The sequence below is a fragment of the Heteronotia binoei genome, chromosome 1 (assembly GCF_032191835.1).
Source record: "Heteronotia binoei isolate CCM8104 ecotype False Entrance Well chromosome 1, APGP_CSIRO_Hbin_v1, whole genome shotgun sequence".
Classification (NCBI taxonomy): Eukaryota; Metazoa; Chordata; class Lepidosauria; order Squamata; family Gekkonidae; genus Heteronotia; species Heteronotia binoei.
In genome coordinates, this window is record NC_083223.1 from 18,710,638 (window position 1) to 18,738,590 (window position 27,953).

A 27,953-nucleotide genomic window follows, 5' to 3' on the forward strand; every position below is an offset into this window, starting at 1 on the left:
GGGCTATGACGGCACTGCCCCCTCCCCAACTTCCAGGGGGCCCTCTGAGTGCAACCTCCTTTTTCCCTCTCTTCCCCCCCCCCCCCCGCCCCATGGCTGAGCCAGCAAAGCATCATCAGTGGCAGCCAGAGCTGGGAGAGCTGAGCAGGGTGCAGTGCACTGCAACAGCAAAAGCAGCAGGTGGAGAGGAGGGAGGTGGAGGAACGGGAGGCAGAGGAAGCTACGTGGAATAGGCTGGGGAGAGGGGAATGGAGCTGCTGGCTGCAAATTGTTGGGGAGGTCCCTAAGTCCTCAGTAAGCTAGTGGGTCAGAGTGGTGATTTGAACTCGGGTCTCCCCGATCCAAATTCAACACTGACCCCTACACCACTCTGCTGTTGCTATTGATGCTGAAGGCACCGATGCTGTCATTCTTGCAGCATGTTTGTCACTCCCAATAGGAGGAGTTCTGAGCATGCAACTGAAGACAGATACGAATATTTTTGATTGTATGGGACTTTGCTCAGAGTGGCTCATATCTACTTCATATCAACATTGTAGATCCATTTCTGAATTTTCTTTGAAGGGGGTGTGTGTGGTAAAGAATCAGTATTTTAAATACAGCGAAATCAGAGGAAAATTAACACTGTTGATGAATCTTGGAGAGCCAGTTTGGTGTAGTGGTTAAGTGTGTGGATTCTTATCTGGGAGAACCAGGTTTGATTCCCCACTCCTCCACATGCAACTGCTGGAGTGACCTTGGGTCAGTCATAACTCTGTCAGAGCTGTTCTGCTAAAAAGCAGTTTCTGTCAGAGCTCTCTCAGCCCCACCTGCCTCACAGGGTGTCTGTTGTGGAGAGGGAAAAGGAAAGGAGATTGAAAACCACTCTGAGATTCTGAGTGAAGGGTGGGGTATAAATCCAATCTCCTCTTTCTCCTCCTCCTCCTCCTTCTGCCAGCACATGTACAGGACAACATAGTCCAGTTCATTATCAGTTCATTATCAGTTAAAGAAATTTCTCTGTAGTGCCCCTCCCTGTGCCTAATCCTGTTGCATTTCTTATTAGATGCAGCATCCTATTGATTTAGACTTGAGTCTCAATGAGAAATGCTGTCTATAGATTATATAAATAAATATAATAAGAGAGCAGCAGCATTCCAGCAGAAGCGATGTGATATGCAATGAAGTGCGTGGGGGGGGGGATGAAAAAAATGTACAAAGAGAATTGGGCAAATTGCCAGGTGTCCATCTTGCTGTGTTACAATCATTGTGTTCCTTCACCAATGGAGCATGGAATGATTCTTGTTAATTGTTGCATCAGTGTTCCACAAAGTCACGTCATCCAAAGGTTTTTGCTCACAGCATTGCCCATGGGAGTTATGCAGTTTACACATGTTGATCTGAATTCTGATTCGAAATCGGACAACATGGCCAATTGTTATCAAGGACCAGGCATGGATCTATGTAATTTTACTTATTACCGTGACAGCTATTAGGAAACCTGCTTGGGGGGCTTTAATTGACCAAAGAATGAAGAATTCGTTGTTTTCTTACAGGTTACCTTCCAAGTGAAAGTTACAGCGACTAAGTGCGTAGACAACCAAGTCCTTGTCATCCGTCCTCTAGGTTTCACCGATTCCCTCACAGTGAATATAAGTAGTCGATGCAATTGTGAGTGTGATGAGGAAATATCGGATACCTCCGTCTGTAGCGGACACGGAAAAGTCGATTGTGGAATCTGCAGGTAATGTATTTGCCAGCACTCATGTTAGTCCTCCACACTACAACAGGATATGCTGGGCCTATTCGGAGATTTTTACTCTTTTCACGATTTAAGAAGTTGCTAACACATACCCAGATGGATTTTGATACGTTCTCTCGCCCCAAGCTACTCCCCTAGGAGGTTCAAGATGGCTGTTAAATATGGGAGTTTGAGGATTTGGTACAAGAGCAGTTTAAACTCAAAATGTGCAGAAAATATCACAGTACTGGCAGCATACCCCCCTTCACCTGTTCTCTTGTCTAAATCTGAAATTAACTAGCTGACTAGGACATTAACCTCCCCTAGAGCAGGGGTGTCAAACGTGTGACCCGTGGGCTGGATCAGGCCCCCAGAGAATGCCTATCAGGCCCTCAAGCAAGTCTGCCTCCATCTCCCTCTCTCTTGCTTCCTTCTGTGCCTTCTAGCGCCTTTGAGGGCATAGCTGCACATCGAGCCAACGTAAAGGCTCTTCTGTGGGCTGGTACCTCCAAATAAAAAAAGTACTTGGCCGTCCTCATAACATATTTGGTCTCAGTAGATGCTAAAAAAGAGGGGGCCTGTTCTAGATCCCTTTGTCTCTCTATATCGCAGATTCTTTGTTTGATAATACTTTTTGCTTTGGCATAGCTCTGCGCCAAGAGGTTTTCAAGTGAGAATCCTATACTTTCTAAGTTGCTTCTGACCAATTGCAGCCACCTTGGCCTATAGGGGTCTTGAATTATTAAAGGGAAGAGGCCTTTTTTGTTTTTATGGATCCTTAGCCATTGATATGCCGAAGATAACATAATTCTGGCCTCAATTCTCATTTGCCCAGTTTCTAAACGCAAAAGAGCATTTGACACACCTGGCGGAAGCTGCAAAACGTTACGAAGAAATTTAGATTGCACTTTCTCGAGAGCCTTCAGTTTTTTAGCCGAAATGCCCAGGTTAATACCATAGAGCAATTGTGTTAACACTTTGTATTGGAACAGTTTCAGTGCTGCCGGAACATAGAAGGCCCCCTTAGAGCGAAAAAATCTCAGGATAGCGTACATTGTTTTCTCAGCTTTCTCCACCCTCATATTACAATGTTCAGTATAGGCACCTGTATTCTGAATTACCATTCCCAAATAAGTAAATTTTGTTACTTGTTCTATTTTTTTCCCTTTCATAGTCCAATACCTCTTCTTGGCTTTTTTGCCAAATGCCATCACTTTTGTTTTTTCAAAGTTTATTACCAACCGTTCATTTTCGCAGTACTTAACAAAGCTGTCTAATGCTCTCCGCAACCCAATAGGTGTTCTAGATAACAGTACCACATCGTCTGCATATAGCAGTACTGAAAGATGGCGAAGAGCCAGCTTTGGGGGGTGAAATTTAGTATCAGTCATATGTTCCACCATATCACTGATATAGTAGTTAAATAGGATGGGGGCCAAAAGGCAACCCTGTCTTACACCCTTCTGAGTTTTTATTGGTTCTGTAAGTAATCCCTGCATATTACATCTCACTCTAAGAAATGATTCTTCATGGAGTCCACGAATAAGAAATAGCAGCCTTTTATCAATATTAGAAGCCGCTAGTTTTTGCCACAATCGTTGCCTTGAAATGGAATCAAATGCTGCCTTTAAATCAATAAAAGCAGCATATAGAGCAGTTGTACCTTTGGCAGAGTACTTCCCAATTAGCTGTTGCAATATCAGGCAGTGCTCGATTGTCGACCTTTCTTTCCTAAATCCAGCCTGTTCCAGGGGAATAATTTCTTCTTGTTCCATCCATATTTCTAGTTTTTCTAAAAGATGTCTTGTATAGATCTTACTTATTATATTTAAAAGACTTATGGGCCTATAATTGGCGGGATTATTTCGATTGCCTTTTTTAAAAATAGGGACAACTATAGCTGTCCCCCACTGCTTTGGGATTCGGCCTGTTTGATCAACATAAGTGAAAAAAGATGCCAGAAATTGTGCCCACCAGTTTACATTCTCTTTAAGCATCTCAGCTGGTATGCCATCTATACCTGGAGCCTTCCTATTTTCCAGTTGCATTATATGGGCTTTTATTTCTTGCGTACTAACTGGTGGCCACTGAGGGAAGTTCTCTATGTTACCTGGAAAAGAGGGTTGGACATTGTCATCATATAAATTCTGGAAGAAAACAGTCCATGTTTCCGCCGGAATATACATGTCCAGGGGAGAGGCTATCTTAAACCCCCCAATCTTTGTTAATTTCCAAAAAAGCGCAGAATTTTTTAGTTTTACAGCCTGTATAAGTTCCTCCCATAGTTTCCGAGTATACTCTTTCTTCTTCCTTTTAATAATGCCTTTATAGGTTTTTTTATGGCTCACTAGGGCACTTTGTGTCTCTACCCTTTTTTCTATGCTACTCCTCATAGCAAGATAATACAAACGATTTAGTTCTTTTTTTGCTTGGACACATTCAGAATCAAACCAACGTTTTGTTTTCCTATAATGCTGATGTAATCTATTCCCTGCTGGCACAGTCATAATAGAGTAAATCTCCTGGATTATATCTTGGTAAACTATTAACGGGTCTTGGTTTTCCTCTAAAGCTGTGAACACTAACACATGCTTCTGCAAATTTTCTGGAGTTAAGATTTCTTTCACTTTTTTATCCAATTCCCCACCCCACCTTACTCTTTTCCCCATAATTCCTATCCTTGTTGTATAACATACCTCATTTTGGTTAGGATTTAATGGGAGAGCTATCTGCAGACATAGAGGTAGATGGTCACCCTCCAAGTATGGGAGTACTTGGAAATTTTTAATCAGAGGTAATAGAGAATTGCATACCAACATATAATCAATAGTGCTCATTCTATTCCCAGACATAAAAGTATATTCGCCTGGATGATCGCCATAGAATGCCCCATTTAGGATATGGAACTCTCTTCTGCCTGCTAATTTAGCTAAACATAGGCCGGCAAAGTTTGCCTTACAATCTTTAAAATCTCTTGTGAAGGGAAGTCCATTCTGGCCTTGTTCCTGCTCATTTAGTAGGGAATTAAATTTATTTGCTAAGAAGGCATCATTCATTCCCATACGGGCATTGAAATCTCCTGCCAGTAAGATTTGAGCTTCCGGGTGTTCCAGGGAAAGATTTATTATAAATTGGTCTAGTGACGCCCAGTTTTCTTCTATAGATGTCTGTTTTGTTAGAGGTGGGAGGTATACATTTATAATAATCAGGATTCCCCTATCCCATCTCACCAATATAGCCATAGCTAAATGGGACAGCGAGGGTTTCAACACGCATTGAACCTTAAGGGCATTGGAAATAAAAATGCCCAAGCCTCCCCTTAACCTCCCTGGACCTTTTCCTGGAACTGCTGGTAAACTATAGGAGGAATAACCGTCCAGCAAAAGAGTTTCTGCCATCCACGTTTCCTGCAATAAAATAATATCAAAGTCTCTCTGGAAAAAAGGAACCTCTATGTATGAATGAAGACATCTTAGCCATCCCGCCACGTTCCACGTTCCACAGCTTGCTTTGCCAAGATTTCTTAATTGCACAGGAGCTACAGAGTAAAGCCTCTATTTTCTCCATTGGCTGAGGCTCCTGTCTTGGGGAGAGGGGGGGGGGTTAGAGCTTGCTTTGATACTGACCACAATATTGCAAGAGTGCTAATACTTTAAGCATGTTTTATTTTAGATTGTTTTTTTTAAAAAAACTTTACTTGTGTTTGTGTCCTTTATAAAGGTTTCATTTATGTTAGATCCGGCCCTCATAACACCCCTGCTCTAGAGCTAATTTCATTTTTCATCCTTGCATAGCATATGTAAGGAGGAACAAAATGTACGTATGTAAGAACAGAGGTCAGAAAACTGCATTAAATCAACACTATGAATGTGATGTAATGATGCCATGGGTTTATTGCATTGCTGAGATACTTGTCTCGGCCCCTTGGAGTGGGTGCAATCAAAGCTAATAACATAATGAGCTAAAAAACTGATTCTTTTTGGTAAAAACAATTTTTATTATTCTACAACATATTATATCACTATTTCAATTACTTTCCTCAAATAAGAATCAATATGTTGCATCACCTTTTCCACCTCCCCATCCCCATTTTCAAGACTTCCCCAGAGTTACTTACAATATAACAAACAATAAAGGTAATTTAGCATTTTAAAAACTGTTTTAAAAGAAGAAGAAAAAAAAGGAACATATTTCTTTATGGTTACTACCTCATTTGATTAAAAATCCAATATAATACTAAATTAAGTCATATTATCTATCTTATTGTAATCCTTTAAGAAAGAACAAGATATATTTTCATACTCTCATTTTAACTATAATTCGTATCTCAGTAAATTAAAATAACTAATATTACTTTAAACAAGTTATCCATTATCAAATATCACCAAATGTCCTTTCACTCTCCAATGTTCTTCCACATAGTTCTGAAACTTCCGCCATTCATTATTAAATTTTTCCATATCAAGCTCCTTTAATGTTCTTGTTAATTTGTCCATTTCACTCCAGTGCATAGTTTTCATAACCCAGTCCCATTTTTCTGGAATTTTATTTTGCTTCCACAACTGCGCATACAATGTCCGTGCAGCTGAAAGCATGTACCAAAGTAATGTTCTGTCTTGTTTTGTAAAATTTTCTATTTGTAATCCCAACAAAAAGGTTTCTGGTGCCTTCTTCACTTTATATCCCAAAATCTTTGACATTTCTTGCTGGATCATTTGCCAATATTGTACAGCCATTTCACAAGTCCACCACATATGGTAGAAGGAGCCTTCATGTTTTTTACATTTCCAACATCGATCAGACATCTGATTGTGGTTTTTTTTTGACAGTTTTTTTGGTGTCATATACCATCTACACAACATTTTGTAGCAATTTTCTTTTATGTTTTTAAACGTCAGTGTTTTTTGTTGTAATTTCTACTCCTAAATACTTTACTTTAGAGGCCACCTCACAATTTGTAAAATTTTGTAGTTCCATCTGTTTAGACTTTGACATATTTTTACACAAAATTTTTGTTTTCTCTTTATTTACATAAAAGCCTGCCAGTTCACCATATTCTTTTATTTTTTTAGAGCAGCAACGGTGTAACTTGATTTGGGTTTTCATTTATAAACATTACATCATCTGCAAACGCTCTGTATTTGTAAGAAAAGCCTTTCAGTTTCAAACCCTCTATCTCCTTATCTTCTTGAACTTGCATAAGCAGTATTTCCAACGTCATTATGAATATCAAAGGGAATAGAGGGCACCCTTGTCTTGTTCCTTTACAGATTGCTATTTTCTCTGTCAAATCTGCATTTATACAAAGTCTTGCTTGTTGGTCAGTATATATTGCCTTTACCATTCTTACAAAATCTTCACCCAGTCCCAATTTCTCCATTACTGCAAACATAAAGTCCCAATGGACATTATCAAAAGCTTTCTCTGCATCAGCAAAAAGCAAAGCTACTTCTTTTTCAGGGTGTTTTTCATAATATTCTATAATATCTATTACAGTTCTAATATTTTCTCTTACTTGCCTTTTGGGGAGAAATCCTGCTTGTTCTTCTTTAATAAAACTGTTCAATGCTGCTTCAGGCGTTTCGCTAAAATTCTAGCATATATTTTGTAGTCATTATTGTCAGCGCAGGGTTCATTGAGGCTCAACAATGAGAGGACTCTTTTCTTTTGAAAATAAGTTTCATTTATTGATTACAACAATGTTACTCTTGCAGAAGGTCTTTGAGAGTGATAACGTAAAGGGAACAAGCACTAGCCTCTATGGGGATACATCAAAGCCTAGGGGCTTTAAATCATTCTCATAATAAAGTTGCATTCTGCCTTTCAGAGGTGTTTGATTCACACGCCTGTTATCTCCCAAGTTGAGCCATCTCTACTCCCCCTCCTAGCTGGTGTCCTTGTCGGCGCCTGGGAAGCGGCCGTGTATTTCTGCACTTCAAAACCATTTATGGCCTCTGGTGCCCCGCTCCATCCTCCCTTCCTTTCCCCCCTTAGGCGTGCCTAGAATTCTAATGGGGATCACTGAGGTTAGTCACAAGCAAATAAACAATACAGGTAACATGGTTAGTATCAACGGAACACAAGCTGACAATTATTTAACAATGAGATTGGTCTATAATTTTTAACATTAGTCACATCTCTGTCTTCTTTTGGTATCAACGATATTACTGCTTCTTTCCAAGTATTAGGTATCTTCCCATCTATTCTTATAATGTTCGTCAGTTTCTGAAGTTTTGGAAGTAGAATCTCTTTAAGAACTTTATAATATCTTGCTGTAAAACCGTCAGGACCCGGAGCCTTCCCTGGCTTCATTGAATTAATTGCCGCTTCAATTTCTTCTTTACCAATTGGGTCATTTAAGATCTTTTTCATATTGTCCGTTAGGGGTTTGACATTAATTTCCTGTAAATAGGCATCTATTTTTCCTTTATCCCCCACTTGACTTTTATACAAATTTGCATAATACTTATAAAACACTCTTTTAATTCCTTCCTGATCAACAATTTCTTTGTTGCCCAAAATAATTTTATTAACAATTTTATTTTCCCTTTTTCTTTTCATTTGCCAGGCCAAGTATTTTCCAGTTTTATATGCACTCTCAAAAGATTTTTGTTGAAACCTTTTTAGGTTCCATTCTACTTCTTTATTTAACAAGTGTCTTAATTGGTCCTATAGAATTCTAATTTCTTTTAAAATCTTCTTTTCCCCTGGTCTCTTTATAAGCTCTCTCTCTTTCTTCCAAATCTCCTTCTGTACGTCTGTCATTTGTTTCTCTTTAGCTTTTTTGTCTTTATTATTCAACGTGATTAAAATACCTCTCATCACCGCTTTATAAGCATCCCACACCGTTTGGTACTGAACATCCTCATTTTCATTTACTTGAAAAAAGGCTTTAGTCTCTTTTTGCAGAGATTCTACTACCCCATCTTTCTGCAGTAAATCTTCGTTTATTTGCCATCTTAAAGTCTTTTTGATAGGTTTTGCAGACCACATTATTGGATTATGATCTGCTCCTATTTTCAGAAGGATCTCTATTTTTTTTGTTGTAAGTCCCAAGTTTTTTGTACTCCATAACATATCAATCCTTGAGAAAGAGTTATGCCGAGCTGAGAAGAAGGTATAGTCTCTGACTGTAGGATTTTTCTCCCTCCAAATGTCTACAAGATTTTCTTGCTTGACTAATTCAAAAAAAGATTTTGGTAGTTTACCTTCATTACCTTTCTTCCCAGATCTGTCCAAAATATTTTTAACTGTACCATTAAAATCTCCCATTACCATGATTTGCTCATATGTCACTTGATCAAGTTGCTGCATAATATCCTTTAAAAAAGAATCTTTTGCTCCATTAGAAGCATACAGTCCCAGTAGCAAAGTCTTCTTGTGGTTCATCATCACTTCCACTCCAATATATCTACCGTCATCGTCCTTAAACATCAGTTTTGGTTCCAAATCCTGTTTTACATAAAAAAACCACACCTCTTTTTTTTCCTTAGACAATGAGTACAATTCTACACCCAGTTGCTTATTCCACAAATATTTATAATCCAATCGTTTGATATGTACTTCTTGTAGACAAATTATGTTACATTTTTGCTTCCCAATCCAATGAAAAGTTGCCTTTCTTTTTTTGTGGTGAATTAAGTCCATTTACGTTCCAAGATAATATTTTGTAATCCATCATGGTTTTCTGTTTTAATCTGAACCTCCAAATTTTTTATTCTCCACCAAAAACTTCTCCATCTCCTGAATGCTTGTAATGGTAATCCTCTTCCCCTTGTATTCAAAACCCAAGCCTTCTGGAAGAATCCATCTATATCTCATTTGACTCTCTCTCAGTTGATCAGTCAGTTTTTTATATAATCTTCTGTCACTTAAGACTTTCCTTGGTAATTCTTTCATAATTCTGACGTCACTGCCTTCCACAATCAACTTGCCTTCATATTGTTTACTTAGAATCCTTCCCACCAAGTCTCTTGTTACACATCTCACCACCACATCTCTTGGTAGTTTATTTTTCCTTTCATATTCTGAATTGGCCCTGTAGATATAGTCATAGAAGTAATTAGTCTCATCAGGATCATCTCCAACAAATTCAACAATAATCCTTATTATGTATTTCCTTAAATCACCATCCTTTTCAGGCACACCTCTCAAACGTATCTGATTTTCCATTAATTCACAGTCCTGCAGTACTGCTTTGCCCTGCAATTTTTTAATAGTGGAATCCACTGTATTAATCTTTTCATCATGGTCTTTCACTTTCTCTTCAACCTCTTGGATTTTTTTTTGATACTGCTTTAAACTCTTTACTGAGAACTTCTATATCTTTTTTTAATTCCTTCTTACATTCACTTATAGAGACTTTAATCACTTTGGACAATCTTGCTTCCATGGCATCCATCTGCTCTTTTTTATCAGCCTTTTTGCCCTCTTCTAGTGTCTTAGCTCTTGTCTGTAGTGGTTTTTGGGCTGACATCACTGCCTTCCCATTGTAAATGTAGGCTTTACAATTGATGTCACCAAATTATTTTTAAATGGTCTAGACTTATAGATTAGGGCACGCCCTTTCAGATAAGTCCAAAATAGCCTCCCTCCTATGCCCCAGAGTCCAGATATTAATTTTTTAAAATTGTAGTTTTCCAAAATGGTGAACGATGTTTCTCTATGGTTTAGTCCTAGAGAGGCTTAGGATGCCTGTAATTTTCCCTTCCCTTAATGGCCTCTTCCATCTACTCTTGCCACAAAGTCTCGTTTCTATTGTTATGAAGTCTCACGATGTTCCCAGACGTCATTTCCTGTTACGTCTTGTTGATCTGCAGTTCTTCAACTCTCGGAGGGGGTGACCGCAAGTATTCAAAACAATTTCAGCTTTTGCCTTTTTTTTAAACCTTATGTCTATTTAACTCAGTCCAAAATTCCCCTTTCTTCTTTATTATTACAAGTTGTTTAAGTGTCCAGACCTTCATTTGCCTTCCAAATATCCCAAATTAGTCCCAGAGCAACAGATAAAGATCTTTTTACCTTTGAAGTCCCGACCTTCAAACACACCGGTCTGTTTCTCATCCAAGATTAATTAGTCCCTAAGAAGCTTAGCACATGTTGAATTTAAGTTGATTGAATGACCCCAGATACCTCTATAGACGCTGGAATGCGATCCTTCTCCAGAAACTCTTCAAAACCAAAAAGAAATCCCCTCCCCTGGGATGCCTCGTTAGCCAAAGTACATCTCCTCAGAATTTTAAAAGCATATTTTGGCCATCCTCTTGCCTAGAAGATGTAGACAGCAGGTATTAAAACACTTTCTCTGTCCAGAATAGAGGGTCTGGTCTGCTGCCCACTGAGAAGCACGTCAATTCTCCATGAAAACCAAACCGGAAGCCCCTAAAAAACTGATTCTAATACTATTTGATAGCTGGAAAGTTTTGCCAACTAAATCCTTTGAAGGTTGAACTGCAGCAAGTGCTTCAGTGTAAGGAGTTGGAACTTAAATGGTGCTAAAAGAAAGAAAGACAGAGAAGTGCGCAAGAAAACCAGCCTCCCAAAGCCACACTGAAAAGAACATGGTACAAGCAAAAAGACACTGAGGGGGGTTGTCTCATGCTGAGTCTAGCTTCTCAGTTCTTTTCTGTGGTCAGAATCTTTCTCTTCCCTCCTGCCAGATGCAATCCTGGTTTCACTGGCAAGAACTGCAACTGCGAAACAGGAGGTAAATCCAGCAGGGAACTGGAGAAGACTTGTCGAAAAGACAACGCCTCCGTCATATGTTCTGGCCTAGGGGATTGTGTGTGCGGACTGTGCGCTTGCCACACCAATGACGATCCCAAAAAGCAGATCTACGGGACCTTTTGCGAGTGTGACAACATCAACTGTGAACTTCATGATGGTCGGGTGTGCGGAGGGGAAGGTGAGTGATGGGGCGAAGATCTCCAGCCTCTTTCAGCTTACACTCCCTACTGTTTCAGCAGACTTCTTTTTCTGCTGCAGGCCTTTGCAGGGCATGGCATCATTTCGGTTATGTTCCTTCCCCATTTTAATTCTCTGCATCTTAGAAAGAGCCGCTTGAATACTACTACTTGTTGTGTCTTTAACGCTAGGCATCAAAAGAAGGAGGCAGCGTAGTTTCAAAGAGCGCAGTTCAATGTCCAGTTCTTTATGTGTCTGGAGCTACAGTGAGAACGACTTATTTCCTCTTTCACCTTGCCTACACCAAGTCAATTCAGTTTAATTTAGTTTCTTGCAATCAAAGATCAGTTGCATGTCAAAAAACTGTTTGCTAACGTACGTTAGAATTAAAATTGGAGCTAAGCACAATATGTAGAATAAATAAAACACATTAGTTAAAATAAGTACATTAAAACAGGATCGAGATCTGCTGCCTAATTAAACATGTACATTAGCCAGTTTGATGTAGTGGTTAAGTGTGCGGACTCTTATCTGGGAGAACCGGGTTTGATTCCCCACTCCTCCACTTGCACCTTCTGGAATGGCCTTGGGTCAGCCATAGCTCTGGTAGAGGTTGTCCTTGAAAGGGCAGCTGCTGTGAGAGCCCTCTCCAGCCCCACCCACCTCACAGGGTGTCTGTTGTGGGGGAGGAAGGGAAAGGAGATTGTGAGCCGCTCTGAGACTCTTTGGAGTGGAGGGAGGGATATAAATCCAATATCTTCATCTACCTCACAGGGTGTCTGTTGTGGGGGAGGAAGGTAAAGGAGATTGTGAGCCCCTCTGAGACTCTTCGGAGTGGAGGGCGGGATATAAATCCAATATCTTCATTGTTGTGGGGGAGGAAGGTAATGGAGATTGTGAGCCGCTCTGAGACTCTTCGGAGTGGAGGGCGGGATATAAATCCAATATCTTCTTATAAATCCAATATCTTCTTCAATACAACCTGAGGGACCACGGTGTACAGAAAGCAGTAATATGAACACCAACACCCGTGTTAAAAAGTATCAGTCTCTATATATGAGCTTCCAGTATTGCAATTAATGTTGCTTGTATCAGCCTTACATGATATTCTGTTTTCTATTGAACCAAGTCAATGTCTACAAAGTGCAACTTGCACAGAGTAGGTTTACAATATACAAAGTCCTGGGTACGCCTATACCATTAACGTACACTTTCCGCACATCCAAGCCCACGGTGAAAATTTAAACGTCTTGCTTAAATGGCGACCCTGTAGGGCTCTCAAGGCAAGACAAAAGCTGGAGACGGTTTTGCCATTGCCAGCCTCTGCGTAGCAACCCCGGACTCCCTTGGTGGTCTCCCATCCAAGTACTAACCAGGGCTGACCCTGCTTAGCTTCCGAGACTGGATGAGATCAGGGTAGCCTGGGCCATCCAGGTCAGGGCAGATGGACAGGAGTAGACCTCAAAAGTATTACAGGTAAATATATTTTGGATTGAGGGAAATGGCTTATTTGTCACATTGGTCTGGGGTAGATGCACACTACATAGACGTGTCTGTGTCGAAGAGTGAGAAAGGGTGAACTCGCTAGAGGGTGGGAGAAACCGGCAAGGCCCCCATTTAACAGGGTCAGCGTTAGCTGCAAAGATCTTTTGCTGTTTGTGTTTCTGATTCGGATTAGCGGCAGCTTTCTCTGTTCTAAAATTTCCACTTTCCTCCGCAACCCAGAACGAGGAGGTTGTGACTGCGGGAAATGTAAATGCAAACCGGGCTTTGAAGGCAGCGCCTGCCATTGCAGGAGTACGACAGATGGGTGCGTGAACGAGAAAGGGAATGTCTGCAGCGGCCGTGGGAAGTGCGAATGCAACACATGCCACTGCCGGAATGGCTACCAGCGCCCGTTTTGCAAAGAGTGCCCAGGATGTTCATCACCTTGTGCCAAATACAGGTAAATGTTGAGTACTGTCATGAGGGACATACGACAAATTCAGTTCATTTGGAGGTCAACAGTGGAAGGGCTTCTAGTGTCCTGGCCCCACTGATGGATCTCCTGATGGCACCTGTTGTTGTTTTTTTGGCCACTGTGTGACACAGAGTGTTGGACTGGATGGGCCATTGGCCTGATCCAATATGGCTTCTCTTATGTTGTCACTTGATGCTGTTTTACATTTTTAAAATGTTAAACGTTAATAAATTTGTTCTTGTCACCAGTGTTCCCTCTAAGCTGCGGAGTCTTGTGAGCAAAAATTCTACTTTGTGAGCTACTGGTATTAAAGTTGTGAGCTATTGCATCAATTAGTTTGCTCTAGGGCCATTTTTCCTGAGCTGACACAAAAATGTATGAGCTGGAGACTAAAAAATTGTGAACCATCTCACACTATCTCAGCTTAGAGGGCACATTGCTTGTTACTGTATTTGGCTTTCATTTTTATTCATTTCATGGAAGTCTATAACCCTCTTTTGCCAGCTGTTTAGAATAACGTTCTCCAGGATTGTGTGCCCTTCATGTTCTGCCTGCTAGATTTCAGATGGAGATCACAAAGCAGCCTTATTGTATAAGCAACTAACATTCTCACTTGCAGAGTGTGTGTAGGACGGTGTGATAATTTTGGCTTGTGAGTAAGTTTTTCCAGGATCCCCAAGAAAGATGTGGGAGGGCATGTATTTTTAAACAAAAATGGCATGTGTGGGGAGTGGGAAGGAGAACATAGGGGTTTTCTGCACTTTCATTTTCCTCACTTGTGAATTCCTGTTACTTCAGGGTTTTCTCCCCCCTGTTCTGCATGTGTTTTGCTCAGGGCTTTTTTGGTAGAAAAAGCCCAGCAGGAATTCATTTGCATCTTAGGCCACACCCCATGATGTCACTACTGTTTCACATAGGGTTGCCAAGTCCAATTCAAGAAATATCTGGGGACTTTGGGGGTGGAGCCAGGAGATGTTAGGGGTGGAGCCAAGATTAAGGCTGTGACAAGCATAATTGAACTCCAAAGGGAGTTCTGGCCATCACATTTAAAGGGACAGCACACCTTTTCAATTCCTTCCTTCCATAGGAAATAATGGATAGGGGCACCATCTTTTGGGGCTCATAGAATTGGACCCCCTGGTCCAATCTTTTTGAAACTTGGGGGGTATTTTGGGGAGAGGCACTAGATGCTATACTGAAAATTTGGCGCCTCTACCCCCCAAAACAGCCCCCCCAGAGCCCCAGATACCCGTGGATCAATTCTCCATGATTTTCTATGGGAATAAATCTCCATAGGGAATAATAGAGTTCCCAGCAGACATTTCCCTCCCCTCTCCCCACTTTCTGATGACCCTGAAGCGGGGGGAGGGCCTCCAAACCAGGGGATCCCCTGCCCCCACCTGGGGATTGGCAACCCTAGTTTCACATAGGGCTTTTTATATAGAAAAGGCCCAGCAGGAACTCATTTGCATATTAGGCCACACTCCATGATGCCAAGCCAGTTGGAACTGTGTTCCTGTGCATTCCTGCTCAAAAAAAGCCCTGGTTTTTCTCCCTTTCGTGATCAATTCAGTGTTACATTGGTTTTCACCCAGCATATCTCTCTACAGATTTAAACCACAGGTTTTTATGCCAAACATAAACTGATGCAATATTGAATTGACCACTATAGGGAGCAAAAGACATGCAGAACAGACCCCCCCCCTCCAAGCAACAGGAACTCACAAGTCCAGAAAATGAGAATGCCAAAAAAACCCCATAGTCTCAGTCTCTGTCCCCCTTCCTGAGGCTGCAGGGCCTACATTCAAAGAGCAAAACATTTGTTCCTTTCCCAGCAGGCCCTCTGTGCTCAGCAGGCATCAGAATAGCACTCAAATACTTCTGCTTATAAGGAGTTAAAAAGCACTCCCTGTGCAGTGGACAGAGTTCAGAGATTGGGAAAATCGGTGTGCAGCAATGTCTGTCTCCATCAGCTAGTTTTTCTGGTTGGCACACGCCCCTGTCAGATTCCCTGCCGATCCATTCTCTTCCCTTGCCTGCTGTTCCTCCACTCCTCACCTTGCCTTCTGTAACTGTAGAAAGCAGATTGCTTGGCACCAGAGTAACAATCTTTTCCAAAGATTCCTGATGGTTGTTATTTTAAGGAATCCAATTTGGTATATTAGGCATTGCCGAGCAAAGAAGCTGTTTGGATTGCAGTTAATATGCAGCTATGCATCCATTGAGTCAGAGTCAGTAGGCCAACATTCTGAACTGATATAAAGCAGGTTCATATGGCTGTAAACTGGCCCACATCCCCTTTCCATTGTCCATATTTCTGCATTACCCAGCACCGCAGGACATGTTCTCTTTAGAGGGACTCTCTTCATCTGCTCACGCTTTTGATTGCAATACTCTCCTGTCTTTCTGTGCACACAACCCACAATGCTGAAACCACAATCTACGCTTGCAATAAACTTGTCGGTCCTTTCCTTAGATCTGATAAATTCCGCACTCTGCTTCATCACTAGCCTCCATGTCTTAAACCAGCATTCCCCAAACAAGTTGGAGCTTTATTTTGCATTACCTGATCAGCCCTCACTGATCTAGTGGTTCAGAATAATGTGTTTAAGAACAAGATCTGTAAACATGAGGGGTCTTAAGTTCAGATTTCACTCCGTGGCCTCAGGCACGCTCTCCCCATATTTGCAATTCGATGTTAATGACTAGTCTGAGCAGAGCTGATATCAGGATTACTGAGATGACGAATGTGAATTACTTTGAACACTTGAAATGAGCTATGGAATTAGATGAGGAGCCCCGTGGCGCAGAGCGGTAAGCTGCAGTACTGCAGTCCAAGCTCTGCGCACAACCTGAGTTCGATCCTGGCGGAAGCTGGGTTCAGGTAGCCGGCTCAAGGCTGACTCCGCCTTCCATCCTTCTGAGAATGGTAAAATGAGTACCCAGCTTGCTGAGGGTAAAGCATAGATGACTGGGGAAGGCAATGGCAAACCACCCCATAAAAACTCTGCCATGAAAACGTCGTGATGCGGTCACCCCATGTGTCGGTAATGACTCAGTGCTTGCACAGGGGACTAGCTTTACCTTTTGCCCTTTTTAATATATATATTCACCCAGAATTAGAATCCATTGCCATATTGATCCATTGTATCTCTGTTCTGCAAAATAGTTCCTCTTGGGGACATGCTTCCCCTTTATTTTCCAGTTCCTGCATCGAGTGCAGAGCCTTTTCTAGTGGCCCACTGGGAAAGAATTGCTCGCAAGCTTGCTCAAACATTTTTCTGCAAGCAACGTTACCGTCAGGCAGCAAAGCGTGCCGAGAGAAGGATTCTGAGAACTGCTGGATCTCCTACAAGATGTTTCAGGAGGATGGAGAAGAGCAGTATTCGGTGATAGTCAATCCAGAGAGAGGTATGAAAATCTCATCCCCGTACATGCGATGACGCCAACGCCGGCCCAAGGGCACATGGCACCCCAGGCAGCACCATGCTCCGTTGCCCCCCCACCCCGTCAGAGTACACTGCGCCGAGGCTGGGCCTTACCGTCTTCAGTGTGGCTGGTGCGGCATCTAAGCCTTTGCCCACAGAAGGAGGCTTCTCCCCCTCCCTTCCCGGAACCAGAAGTGAGGGGGAACGAAGTCTCCTCCTGCGGGCTCTTTCAAGGATTAGATGCCACGCCAGCTGCATCGAAGCTGGTAAGGCCCAGCCTCTGTGCGCTCCTCTGATTGCGTCAGGGGGAGGAGGGGGTGGGTGAAGTGCAATGGAAGGGGCAGGAGGGGGTGGGTGGTGGCGGTGGTGGTGGTGAGGGCGGGGGGAGCAGGCAAACTAGGCATTTGCCATGGGCACCGGGAGGAGGGGAAATCAATTTGGCGCCCCCCACCTCCCGGCGCCCTAGGCAACCGCCTAGTTTGCCTAGTGGGCGAGCTGGTCCTGGATGACTCCTGGCTTCTTTTAAAGATGAAAACTCTTTGTGATCTTGTCACGGAGAAGCTCTTTCAAAGGCATTCACTCAGCTGCCATTTCTGGCCAATTTGGAAATATATGGTATTCAAGCAAAAAAGGGAAGCCACCGGTAGAATATATAGTCCCTCTCTAATGAACCCAGGCCTTTTTTAAGTAGCAAAAACTGGCTATTGCCCTACAAGGGGTGACAGTTTCCTAGATGTGTAGCCTAGTAGCACCTTTTAAGACCAACCAAGTTTGATTGAGAACGTAAGCTTTCATGTACTAAAAGCAGTGTTCCCTCTAAGCTGAAGTTAGTGTGAGCTAGCTCAGTTTTTTAGCCTCCAGCTCACACATTTTTGTCTTATCTCAGGAAGGATGGATCCAGAGCAAACTGATTTATTCAGTAGCTCGCAGCTTTAATACCAGTAGCTCACAGAGTAGAATTTCCGCAGCTTAGAGGAGCATTGGCTAAAGGCACACTTCATCAGACAACAGTATGGGATGGAATTAGGAGTCCTACGTATAGAGCGAGTGGGCCATGAATTAGTATGAAAAATATATGTAGGACTGCTAATTCCATCCCATACTGTTGTCTGATGAGGTGTGCTTTTAGCACACAAAATCTTACATTATGAATAAAACTTCGTTGGTCTTAAAAGTGCAACTGGACTCCAACTTTGTTCTGTTGCTTCAGACCAACACGGCTGCCCTCCGAGATGTGTAGCTTGTTGGTTGTTGATCCATGACACACACATGCACCCAGGGCTGGCCCTAGACTGTCTGGCACCTAAGGCAAGGCTAACTTCTGGCACACGATAACATCACCAAGTCACATGGAGGGCACCCAATTCGGTGCCCCCAGAAGGCCGGCACCCTAGGCAATTGCCTGGTTTTTATAAAGGCCGGGCCAGCCCTGCATGCCCCCCTCCCTATTTCCGTTCCTCAGTCCGATAACCCAGCTCCCCTGCTCTTCTCCTATCCTCAGAATGTCCAGAGCCCCCAAATATCGCAGCCATTGTGGGCGGCATCATTGCAGGCGTGGCTCTCATCGGGCTCCTCCTCCTCATTATTTGGCGGTTTGTGACAGAGCTGATTGATCGCCGGGAATATCGCCGGTTCGAGAAGGAAAAGGCCAAGGCCAAGTGGAATGATGTAAGAGGCTTGCATTTAGGGATGGTGGCTCAGTGGTAGAGCATCTGCCTGGTAAGCAGAAGGTCCCAGGTTCAATCCCCGGCATCTCCAACTAAAGAGGGTCCAGGCAAGTAGGCGTGAAAAACCTCAGCCTGAGACCCTGGAGAGCCACTGCCAGTCTGAGTAGACAATACTGACTTTGATGGACCCAAGGTCTGATTCAGTATAAGGCAGCTTCATATGTTCATATATGTTCATAAATGAGACCTTGTCGGGCTGGGCCATGTGTGTCATAGAGTGTAATGCCAGGGAGGGGAGATATAAACTTTATGTGATGCAGAAGGACTTGAGAGTGGCTCTTCCAAATGCTTAGGCCAAGAGGTTGACCCAAATCTGGCATGACTTCTGCTGGCCTAGAGCAGGGATGTCGAACTCATTTGTTATGAAGGCTGGGTGAGACATAAATAAATAAATCTGGGAGGGACAGTGGCTCAGTGGCAGAGCATCTGCCTGGTAAACAGAAGGTCCCAGGTTCAGTCCCCAGCATCTCCAACTAAAAAGGGTCCAGGCAAATAGGCATGAAAAACTTCAGCTTGAGACCCTGGAGAGCCGCTGCCAGTCTGAGTGGACAATACTGACTTTGATGGACCGAGGGTCTGATTCAGTAGAAGGCGGCTTCATATGTTCATATATGTTCATAAATGAGACCTTGTCGGGCTGGGCCATGTGTGTCATAGAGTGTAATGCCAGGGAGGGGAGATATAAACTTTATGTGATGCAGAAGGACTCGAGAGTGGGGAAAGGAAGCAGACCTGCTTGTGGGCCTATTAGGAGACCCCCAGGGGCCTCATTCGGCCCTCAGGCCGCATGTTTGACACCCCTGGCTTGGAGGGTGCAGAACATAGCTGGAGGAAACAATGAGTTGAGCAGAAGGCATTTTGCTTTGTCTGCTGGGTTTGAGTCGCTGAAGCCATGGGCTAAAGCAGATTGTCAGGAGACAGCAGCTTCCCTTCCGTCTCCAGCGGCAGCGGCGCTAGGGTGCCAGCCAAAAGACAGCGCCCCAGGCAAGCTGCATTTGCCGCCCTGACACCAGCACCAGTGAGGGTGAGCGCAGCAGCAGCAGCGAGGCTCCTGTCTCCACATGCGTGCTTTCGCTGGCCACCACTGCTCTGCCTTGAACGTTTGTGATGCAAGAGGCAAAGCGACATTAGGCAGCCACAGCACGCACACGGAGACCGGGTGCCTCGCTGCTGCTTCCGAGCAGGCTATTTCCATCCACTCAGAAGCAAAGGAGGGTGGGAGGGCCCAAACCAGTGCCCTTTCTCCCAGCTCAGTGCTCCCAGCAGCCGCCTACAGTGGCCTAATGGAAATGCCGGCTCTGGCTTCCAGTCTGGGGATGCTGAAATGGTGGAAGAGGGAAGAGATGGTGAAAAGCTCATGGCTTCAGACTGGATTTCTGTAGACAGAGGCCATGCAGATTTTAATGGACCAAGTAACTTTGGAGAGGACCGCACTGCGGGATCCACACTGACGCATGCATATGATAATGAACTTTCCACCCATGATGTAGCTACTGCTAAGGCAGTTATCAAAGAAATGCCCAGACAATTGATGAGCTCTCTTTATACGATGCCAGGAGTGTTTTGGCTAGGCTACTCCTTTGCTGCTTTTGGCAACATGTAATTTTGGGCTTAGAAGGGTGTCCTAGCAAAAGAAGAGAAGAAGGTTACCAGGTCCTGGGTGGGAGCTATATGGGAGTCTCAATCAGCCTGCTCCCTGGGTGGCAGTGACTCTGCTAGAACTCAGGGCTGAGAGATCTGAAGCATCGCCGTGCCTCATTTCTTCACTCTGAAAGTTCTTTCCGGAGCCTGCTTTGAACTCTTGAGATGGGAGGGGGAGAGCTCGGAGATGATTGATCGTTAACAGCTGACACTGGTGTCTGGAGAGTGATTGATGGGCCAGCTGCTGTTTGTTCAGCTGAGGAACTGGCTGGCACTCTCCTAGGTCTGTTAACCCTTCCAGCTCCTCCTCTTCAGGGCTCATGACATTGACTCAGCCTTCCATCCTTCCGAGGTCGGTAAAATGAGTACCCAGCTTGCTGGGGGCAGACGCGTCGGGAGGGGGGGGCGGGGAGGGCGGCTCGCCCCAGGTCTGGGGTCCCCGCGTTGGCAAGGGGGCCCCCAAAACAATGGCTGTGACGTTGCTGCGCGCCTGCGCTGAAAGGGGGGGGGGAGAAAAAGAATGGAGGCGCCCGCGGCGCCCGACAGCGCGAGGGGGAGCGCGCGCGCACAGCGGAAGAAGGGGGTGGGGAGCGGCGCGCGCACACAGGGCTCCTCCTCGTTCCCTTCCCTTCCCCCCTCCCCCTTTTTTCCCCCTCACACAATTGAAAAGCAAAGCAGGAAAGGCGCGCCGCGTCCGTCGCTTTTCTCCTCTCTCGCTCGGAGTCGTCGCTCGCTCCCTCGCCTCAGAAGGCGCGCATGCGGCAGCATGCGCACCAGCCTCCTCGGGCTTCTCCCGTGGCGGGGGGAGGGTCTTGTCCTTGGGGGGAGGCGCTGCTGGGGCTGGTTCGGGTGGCATCAGCCGGGGGAAAGGGGGAGGCTGGCCTGGCGGGACCCTCCAAGCTGCCGCCAGGGCTCCGGCCGGGAGACCTCCCTCCCGGGAGACTTCCCCCGGTGAGAGATGGGGGTGCGGGGGGAAACTCTGCTTACAATTGTGCTGCCGGTCATATAGAAAGGAGGTGAAGAGGTTTCAGGGTTTCTCGGTTCAATGTTAAGGAGCCACTGAAGATTTGAACTGAACGTTTCCTGTTTGAACATATAAACATATGAAGCTGCCTTATACTGAATCAGACTCCCCCTCGGTCCATCAAAGTCAGTCTTGTCTTCTCAGACTGGCAGCGGCTCTCCAGGATCTCAGGCTGAGGTTTTCCATGCCTACTTACCTGGACCCTTTTTAGTTGGAGATGCCGGGGATTGAACCTGGGACCTTCTGCTTACCAAGCAGATGCTCTACCACTGAGCCACCGTCCCTCCCCTAAGTATTTCATACTTGGACATTCTCTTTTAGCTCCTTGTTTTAGCCATCGGCACAGCCCAGTTGCTGCTGGTTTCCGGCCCTCTTACCCCCAGCTCGTTTCCTGCCTTGCCGCTTACGGCTTTGGTCAAGGCCTCTGAGAAAGTCGCTTCTAGGGGGGGACTCAAGGTGCATCGATATCCCTACTAGCAATGTTCCCTCTAAGCTTCAGAGTCTTGTGAGCAAAAATTCAACTTTGTGAGCCCCTGCATAAGTGATTGTGCTCTGGGGACATTTTTCCTGAGCTAAGACAAAAATGTGTGAGCTGGAGGCGAAAAATCCGTGAGCTCGCTCATGCTAACTCCTTCCTTGGAGGTTTTTCAACAGAGGCTGGATGGCCCTCTGACAGCAATGGAGATCCTGTGAATTTTGGGGGAGGTGTTTGTGAGTTTCCTGCATTGTGCAGGGGGTTGGACTAGATGACCCTGGAGCTCCCTTCCAACTCTAGGATTCCTGACCGTTAGAGCGGCTCCTCAGAGGAACAGGCTTCCTTCTTGGGAGGTGGTGGGCTCTCCTTCCTTGGAGGTTTTTAAACAGGGGCTAGATGGCCATCTGACAGCAATGGAGATCCTGTGAATTTAGGGGGAGGTGTTGTGAGTTTCCTGCATTGTGCAGGGGGTTGGACTAGATGACCCTAGAGGTCCCTTCCAACTCTATGATTCTAGGTTTTTAAACAGAAACTAGATGGCCACCTGACAGCAATGGAGATCCTGTGAATTTAGGGGGAGGTGTTGTGAGTTTCCTGCATTGTGCAGGGGGTTGGACTAGATGACCCTAGAGGTCCCTTTCAACTCTAGGATTCTAGGTTTTTAAGCTGAGGCTAGATGGCCATCTGACAGCAATGAGGATCCTGTGAATTTAGGGGGAGGTGTTTGTGAGTTTCCTGCATTGTGCAGGGGGTTGGACTAGATGACCCTGGAGATCCCTTCCAACTCTATGATTCTATGACCGCCAGAGGTCCCTTCCAATTCTATGATTCTAACTCAGCTTAGAAGGAACACTGCCTACTAGTGCCGACCCGTTCCCCAAACCCCATCCTTCCCAAAGCTCCACCCCCCAAAGTTTCAGGATTTACCCTAACTGGAGGTGGCAACCCCAGCAGAGAGAGGAGGTCTTCAGAAGGGCCCTGAGAAGACTGGGGGTGAGGTGGGGGGAATAGTTAAGCTTTGACAACTCTGGAAGAAGGTCTGACTTCCAGCATGACTCTTTTCGGTCCACCTTCTGTGTTATTCTTCGATGTCCAGAGAGCCCTCGTGGGAGCATTCCCAGAGAAGGCCTTTCAGAGCTCATCCTGCTGAAATCGACTCCAGTGGCAAATTGGAGGCTGAGGGAATTTTGGTGCATAGATGGGTTGCCCAGTTAGTCTGTCTGTAGCAGGAGAAATAAGAGCCCCGTGGCACAGAGTGGTAAAGCTGCAGTACTGCAGTCAGAGCCCTCTGCTCACGACCTGAGTTCGATCCCAGCGGAAGCTGGTTCAGGTAGCCGGCTCCAGGTTGACTCAGCCTTCCATCCTTCCGAGGTAGGTCAAAGGAGTCCCCAGCTTGCTGGTGGGAAAGCGTAGATGTCTGGGAAAGGCAGTGGCAAACCACCCTGTAAAAAGTCTGCCGTGAAAACCTTGTGAAAGCAACATCACCCCAGAGTCAGAAACGACTGGTGCTTGCATTTACCTTCACCATTACTAGCAGGAGAAATGAGTCAGAGTCCAGCAGCAGCAGCTTAAAGACTAACTTGGTGCTTGGTGGGGGGGCGCAGTGGGAGTGCTTCTAGCCCCATTGATGGACCTCCTGATGGCACCTGGTTTTATGGCCACTGGGTGACATAGTGTTGGACTGGATGGGCCACTGGCCTGATCCAACAGGGCTTCTCTTATGTTCTTAAGTGACACAGAGTGTTGGACTGGATGGGCCATTGGCCTGATCCAACATGGCTTCTCTTATGTGACACAGAGTGTTGGACTGGATGGGCCATTGGCCTGATCCAACAAGGCTTCTCTTATGTGACACAGAGTGTTGGACTGGAGGGCCCAATGGCCTGATCCAACATGGCTTCTCTTATGTTCTTATATGTGACACAGAGTTTTGGACTAGATGGCCCATTGGCCTGATCCAACATGGCTTCTGTTATGTTCTTATGTGACACAGAGTGTTGGACTGGAGGGGTCACCAGCCTGATCCCACATGGCTTCTGTTATGTTCTTATGTGACACAGAGTGTTGGACTGGAGGGGTCACCAGCCTGATCCAACATGGCTTCTCTTATGTTCTTATGTGACGCAGAGAGTTGGACTGGATGGGCCATTGGCCTGATCCAACAGGGCTTCTCTTATGTTCTTATGCCCCACCTGCCTCCCTTGGGCCCTCTGGGACACTCCAGTAAGGGAACAACAACTGTGGGGGTTCAGCGTTCAAGGAACAATGCAAGAAATTACACTGACCAATAGGCCATCAACCAAGTACTCATTACAGACATCTCTGAGCTACCCAATAAACTGCAAACATATACTGTATTATTATAGTATATAATATCATAAACGGCCTGTTGTCAAAGACCGAGTATGGAACAGTACAGGCTGTAAGCGTACATAAACAATGCTCCAGACTATGGGTGTTTGTTCCCTTAAAAAGTTCAATAGCAGTATACAAATGGGCAATCTCAGTTAAAGACCCTAACTCATGGGAGTCGGCGCCCATACAGAATTCAACAATGATTCTCTATAACCTTCACATTTCTCATCTCAGAGGTTCCTGACCCATCTTCCATCAGTATGCCTGTTTTTGTTTTCCTTGTTTTTCTTGTAAGCTTGCTTAATATAGAAGTCCCACAAGTTCAGGGCACAAGGGGAACAGCTGGGCCAGCAGGCTGCTTGTGGCATTTCTCCGTCACATGGTGTGGTGGGGTAATCAGGTTATCAATCACATGACCTAGATCGCACCAGCAGTGCCATCTTGGGGGGGGGGGGTGCCGCCCCCAAAGTGACACCACTTCCTGTTCCCCCCCACAAGTGGTGGCCATTTTGGGGAAGTTACATCACTTCCTGTTTCCAGCAGGGCTCCCTCGCAAGTGGTGGCCATCTTGCGGAAGTGACATCACCGGAAGTGACATCATATCCTGTTTCTGGAGGCGTGCACACACATGGGGGGCCCACATAAATCTTGGGCCCCGGGCCCCCAAAGCCCTAGCTACGCCACTGGCTGGGGGTAAAGCATAGATGACTGGGGAAGGCAATGGTAGGGTGGGAGGGCCCAAACCACCCCGTTAAAAAAAGTCTGCCGTGAAAACATCATGATTCGACTTTACCCCAGAGTTGGAAACGACTGGTACTTGCACAGGGGACTACCTTTACCTTTACTGATTTAGTGGTATAGGTCCTACTTCCTCAGATGCATGAAGTGACACTTAGGTCAGCAGAATGAGATATGCCACAGGTGACCAGTGGGATGGAGCTGGTTGTGAACAATGGTTGAAAAGCAGGAGATGATATTTCCCTTCAAAACCCTAAAATATTCCAGATGAGCCCAGTAGCCATTCACAACAGCTCTAACAGCTGAGAACACAGACTTAGTGAGGTTAAGTCATATAACAGCTGTAGAGGCTGACAAAGGTCTCAGAAGTTCTTGTTGTCTAGTTCTAGATCTGATCTGGAAAGGTTGTGCTAACTACAGGTCCTTGTGTGTTTCGTCGGCAGGCTGACAATCCTCTCTTCAAGAGCGCCACGACCACAGTGGTGAACCCCAGGTTCAACGGCCAGTAAAGAGGAACTGTAGCAGCACTGCATATCGCCAAAGCAAAATGATGGAAGACGGCTCCCACTGTATTTTTACTTTTGTCCCCCTGTAGTTAAGGCACAAGATCATGTCCGTTTTTATCCATGTCACATTGTACATTTTCCGGAACCTTCCGTGTGGCTTTTGCAAACACCTTTTCCATCCCAGTGATGAAAGCATCTTGTCTAGGTGCTAGATGGCTTAATTGTACACCCCGTGGAAGTGCCGCAACTTGCCCTCCTTCCCTTTATTACATGCACACACAGATCAAGTGTCTATCCATCCACTTCTATGAGAAATTGAAGCGTTACTAGTAGCAAAAGAAGTAGAGCAATCGTTACAGTATTGAAGGCTGGTCCATTTGGGTAAATGGGGCAATGGTTCGGAAAGCTCAGGATTCCACCCCAAGCCCTCTTGCACTGTCCTTGGCAGACAGTACAGGGGGTGGCAAGCTGACAGCCCAGTAGGGTTGTCACTCTCCATGTGTAGCCTGGAGATCTCCTGGAATTACAACTGATCTGCAGACTATGGAGATCAGTTCCCCTGGAGGAAAGGCATTATACTCTCTATCCTCTCCGAACCACACCCTCTCTATGCTCCACCCCCAAATCACCAGGAGTTCCCCAACCCAGAGCTGGCAACTCTGCGAAACTCAGTCAGTCTCTTTCTTGTCTTTGTTGCAAGTAAGCAAGTCACCTCCCCATAGAGGGATTTTCTCCCTCATTAATCTAGGCCAGAGGCGGCCAAAGTGCAGCTCAGGAGCCACTTATGGCATTTTCACACATATTGTGTGGCTCTCGAAGCCCTCACTGCCCTGTCAGCCAGCTTGGAGAAGGCATTTGTCTCTTTAAATCACGTGTCCAAACCAAGCCAGCCAGTGAAAAATCATTTAAAGTTGCTTTCTTTCCACCTCTCCCTCCTTCTTCCCAACTTCCTTCCTTCCTTGTGGCTCTTAGACATCTGATGTTTGTGCCTTGCGGCTCTCAGACATCTAGCATTTATTCTGTGTGGCTCTTTCATTAAGCAAGTTTGGCCATCCCAATCTAGGATGCTAGTTCGTTGGTCAGGGAAGCCCTCCAAGTCCCTGATTGGTCAACAGGTCCATAACAATCTACTGACAAAGGCTATCAGTCTTCCTTTTTTACTAAGAAGGAACATTGACCGATAGGGGACTCTTTCAGAGGGGGAACTCTCAGGACTGCCAAAGCCCCAATGACCTAAGGTACTGTTTCTTCAAAGGCTCGATTCTTCTCCCATCCAATATAATAGAGCCTTCATTATTCCCTCCTCCAGGCCTATATATAGAATGAATACAGTTTGGGGGAGGGGGGGGTTAAGTACACCTGCCGGTTTCAAGGCATGTCACCCTTCCCATTAACACCCAGAATGTGGCAGCCATTGTCTGCTGTTGGAAAGGGGGAAAGCCATAAGAAGAGGATTCAGTTCATGTCTCATAGTGAAATTTTGCTGCAGTCCTAACTTCTCTCTTAGTGTTGGGGAATATGGCTCTTTAGCCATTGGCCATAAAAAACTGGACAAGGTGGAAGTCAGATTGGGGGGAAATAGAGCTTTCTCTCCTACCCTCATTCGCTTCCTTTCCCTAAGAAAACTAAACCTATTTTCAGACGTTCTGTACGCATTCACTTGAGAGAGAATCAATATAGCGGGACGTATTTCTAATTAAACTTAAATAAGTTTGCACCATCGATGGTAAAATAAAAGCACTCTGCATGTGCTCTTAATAGTTTCTTTAGTAGAATTTCTGGGAAACATTTGGCACCTGAAAGCGAAGAAGTTTTGGAACCAACAAGCCTGTATCTGGCTTGGGCTGGTTGTATATAATGAATTGCCCCATGGTGAGGGAATGCCTTTGAGTTACACTTGATACCAAAGGCCTTCTTGATTTGTGCTACTTGCAAAATGAATCCTGTTACACAAACTTCACTCTTCTGATTTGTGTGTTGTGTATTGAGAGTTTTTTGTTTTTGTTTTTTGGAGGGGGAAGCATTTAGGAGACTTTCTTCCCCTGCACTGGGTATTCTTACTGTGGTTGCCAAGCACAGTAGCAAGAAGGAAGCCTGAATTGGGCTTGCACCTGCATAGGGACTAGACTGAAGTGCTTAATTTTAATTTTGTTAGTAACTGCAAAGAGAGGGGATGAAACCAGAATTATTTTGGCTTCACCTACTCTTGACTGCTCTCTCCATACCAGCCATTGCATGTGTAGAAGCAGAATTATTTATTGCAGTCCAACTCCCAAAAATGTTTTGTTACCTTAAGGAAGATTCAGAGGTTATTTCATGGAATTTTTTTTCCAGCACCCCTGTATTAAATAACGAAGAAGCCATGTCACATATTTTTCTAGCTTTGTTTCTATATCTTGCCAGTTGTCTGCCAGAAGGAAATGCATCGTGGGGCCTGGAGTTCTTTGAATGACAACTGATTTCCAAGAATATGTAG

The 27,953-nt window shown here is 44.9% G+C and overlaps 1 protein-coding gene across 1 annotated transcript in view; it reads left to right on the forward strand.

Moving 5' to 3' along the window:
- The window catches only part of ITGB2 (integrin subunit beta 2), a 59,664-nt gene extending 34,136 nt beyond the window's left edge, over positions 1–25,528 (forward strand). Inside the window, exons 11-16 of the mRNA XM_060231504.1 lie at positions 1,536–1,723; positions 11,380–11,624; positions 13,349–13,568; positions 16,789–16,994; positions 18,513–18,679; positions 25,415–25,528. Coding sequence (XP_060087487.1) covers positions 1,536–1,723; positions 11,380–11,624; positions 13,349–13,568; positions 16,789–16,994; positions 18,513–18,679; positions 25,415–25,480 — 1,092 coding nt within the window. The 3' untranslated portion in view covers positions 25,481–25,528. The remainder of the gene's footprint in view (positions 1–1,535; positions 1,724–11,379; positions 11,625–13,348; positions 13,569–16,788; positions 16,995–18,512; positions 18,680–25,414) is intronic.
- The last annotated feature ends 2,425 nt before the right edge of the window (positions 25,529–27,953 follow it).